The sequence below is a fragment of the Neopelma chrysocephalum genome, unplaced genomic scaffold (assembly GCF_003984885.1).
Source record: "Neopelma chrysocephalum unplaced genomic scaffold, ASM398488v2 Primary Assembly neopelma1_94489, whole genome shotgun sequence".
In the NCBI taxonomy this organism is placed as follows: domain Eukaryota; kingdom Metazoa; phylum Chordata; class Aves; order Passeriformes; family Pipridae; genus Neopelma; species Neopelma chrysocephalum.
Window position 1 is genome coordinate 1 of NW_020923196.1, and position 2855 is coordinate 2855.

The 2855-nt window shown below is 66.8% G+C and overlaps 1 protein-coding gene across 1 annotated transcript; it reads left to right on the top strand.

Moving 5' to 3' along the window:
- The first annotated feature begins 66 nt into the window (after positions 1-66).
- On the top strand, positions 67-2849 carry ISYNA1 (inositol-3-phosphate synthase 1). Its single transcript, XM_027707744.1, has 8 exons — positions 67-197; positions 292-485; positions 586-735; positions 819-1034; positions 1122-1286; positions 1362-1475; positions 1578-1795; positions 2591-2849. The coding sequence occupies exons 1-8, from the start codon at positions 167-169 to the stop codon at positions 2799-2801; spliced, it is 1299 nt and encodes a 432-aa protein (XP_027563545.1). The 5' UTR covers positions 67-166; the 3' UTR covers positions 2802-2849.
- The last annotated feature ends 6 nt before the right edge of the window (positions 2850-2855 follow it).

Sequence of the window (2855 nt, forward strand, 5' to 3'; positions counted from 1 at the left end):
AGTCTGGAGGTGCTGGGACCCCCCTAATCCCCACGCCAGCGGCTCATCCTCACCCTCTCCATCCCAGAAAGCCAACTACTACGGCTCCCTGCTCCAAGCCTCCACCGTGTGCCTGGGCACCGGCCCCACTGGGGACGTCTACGTGCCCTTCCGGGACCTGCTGCCCATGGTGCACCCCAACGACATCATCTTTGACGGTAGGTGGGACACCGGGGGGGTGCACCCCAAAATGTGTGTGTGTGTGTGTGGGTGGGGTCACCCTGATCGCTTGGGTCACCCCGTGTCCCCCAGGCTGGGACATCTCCTCGCTGAACCTGGCGGAGGCCATGCGGCGGGCGGAGGTGCTGGACTGGCCGCTGCAGGAGCAGCTCTGGCCCCACATGGAGAAGATGAAGCCCCGACCCTCCATCTACATCCCCGAGTTCATCGCCGCCAACCAGGAGGAGCGGGCGGACAACGTCCTCCAGGGCTCCATGGCTCAGCAGGTCCCCGGGGGTGGGGGTGGCACAGGGTGGGAGGGGACACGGGGACACGGGGAGATGAGGCCACAGCGGTGACACGTCCCCCCTCTCGGCCGCGTCCCAGGTGGAGCAGATCCGCAGGGACATCCGGGACTTCAAGGAGATCATGGGGCTGGACAAAGTCATCGTGCTGTGGACGGCCAACACCGAGAGGTTCTGTGATGTCGTGCCGGGGCTCAACGACACCGCCGAGAACCTGCTGAGGGCCATCGAGGTCGGGCTGTGGCCAAGGGGGGGTGGGAGGGTGACAACCCCGCCCCGGCGGGTGCTGAACCGTCCCCTGTCCACCCCCCGCAGAAAGGCCTGGAGGTGTCCCCGTCCACGCTCTTCGCCGTGGCCTCCATCCTGGAGGGCTGTGCCTACATCAACGGCTCCCCCCAGAACACCTTCGTGCCGGGGGCCGTGGAATTGGCCGCCCAGCGCCGCGTCTTCATCGGCGGCGACGACTTCAAGTCGGGTCAGACCAAGCTCAAGTCGGTGCTGGTGGATTTCCTGGTGGGCGCCGGGCTCAAGGTACATCAGGGTGGGGGGACAGGGAGCTGTCCTGGGCGGGCACCTGGTGGTGGCAGGGGGTGACTTCGCCCTCACCCCCCCGCCCAGACCAAATCCATCGTGAGCTACAACCACCTGGGCAACAACGACGGGAAGAACCTCTCGGCGCCGCAGCAGTTTCGCTCCAAGGAGATCTCCAAGAGCAACGTGGTGGACGACACGGTGCAGGCCAACCCCATCCTCTACGGGCCCCAGGACAAGCCTGACCACTGCGTGAGTTGGGAGGGGCACAGGGGGTGACACACATGCAGGGGTGGCAGTGGGGGTGATAGGGACATGGCTTCGCAGGTGGTGATCAAGTACGTGCCCTACGTGGGGGACAGCAAGCGGGCGCTGGACGAGTACACGTCGGAGATCATGATGGGCGGCACCAACACCATCGTCATCCACAACACCTGTGAGGTGCGTGGGGGGCGGCCGGGGTGTCCCCAGGGTGTCCCCGCGGTGTCCCCGGGGTGTCCCCGCGGTGCCAGGGGGTGGCTCCTCACCCCCCGGCGCCCGCAGGACTCGCTGCTGGCCAGCCCCATCATCCTGGACCTGGCCATCCTGACGGAGCTGTGCCAGCGCATCACCTTCTGCACCGAGGCCGACCCCGAGTTCCAGGGCTTCCACAGCGTCCTCTCCATCCTCGCCTTCCTCTGCAAGGCCCCGCTGGTGCCCGAGGGCACCCCCGTGGTCAACGCGCTCTTCCGCCAGCGCAGCTGCATCGAGAACATCCTGAGGTACCCGGGGGTCCCCCCCTGTCCTCGTGGGCACCACGTCCCACCCGCCCCGGTGCCCACAGTGGCACCCAAAGGCTGGCAGTGTGATACCCAAGGTGGCAGCACCAGTGGGGTGTCCAAGTCCAGCAGGTCCTGGAGCCCAAGGCCTGGGGTACCCAGTGCCAGTATGTCCTGACAAGTGATGCCCACAGGTCCTGGGGGTCCCAGTGCCTGGTGATGCCCAGCACCGATAGGTCCCAGCACAGATGGGTCCCTGGTTCCCAATCCTGGGGTGCCCAGTGGGAGTGGAGCCCCAATACCCAGGGTGTCCAACACACACAGACCCTGGTACCCAGTGCCCAGGGGGTCCTACACCAGTGGGTCCCCGTGCCCCGAGTTCCCAGTGCCTGGGGTGCCCAATTCCAGTGGTTCCCAGTCACAAATGCCCGGGGTTTTCAGTGCCTGGTGATGCCCAATTCCAGTGGTTCCCAGTGCCCAGTATTAATGGGTCCGAGCACCAGTGGGTCCCAGTACCCAGTGCTTGGGATGCCCAACTCCAGTAGGTCCCAGCGCTCACTGGTCCCAGCACCAGTGGCTCCCAGTGCTCTGGATGCCCAACTCCAGTGGGTCCCAGTGCTCACTGGTCCCAGCACCAGTGGCTCCCAGCACCTGGGATGCCCATCCTGTGCCCCCAGTTCCCAACACACCGCATCCCCCACCCTGTGGGCGCCCCATGCCACCCCCACCCCCCTTCCCCAGCCCCGGGGTGCCCACCCCTGACCCCTCCTCTCTCTCTCTCTCTCTGTGCCCCCCCAGGGCCTGCCTGGGGCTGCCCCCCCAGAACCACATGCTGCTGGAGCACAAGATGCAGCGACCGGCCCCCAGCCCCAAACGCGCCTGCCCCGGGGGGGCCTCCTGCCCCTTGGCCCCCAAGAAGAGCCCGGTGCCCACCCAGCTCAACGGGCACCCCTGTGCCCCCCGGCCGGGGCCCCCGCACACCCCCCTGCATGTCGACGGGGCCGACTAACACCCACTGCTCCTTTTCTATTTGGGATCAGCTTTTTAGGGGGGTGGGGGGGTG

Bases quoted from the DNA above. Each gene is read 5' to 3' on its own strand.
- ISYNA1 (XM_027707744.1), top strand. From the start codon at position 167: ATGGTGCACCCCAACGACATCATCTTTGACG. The intron at 736-818 runs GTCGGGCTGTGG...CACCCCCCGCAG, and splicing joins ACCTGCTGAGGGCCATCGAG to AAAGGCCTGGAGGTGTCCCC. The intron at 1,796-2,590 runs GTACCCGGGGGT...GTGCCCCCCCAG, and splicing joins TGCATCGAGAACATCCTGAG to GGCCTGCCTGGGGCTGCCCC.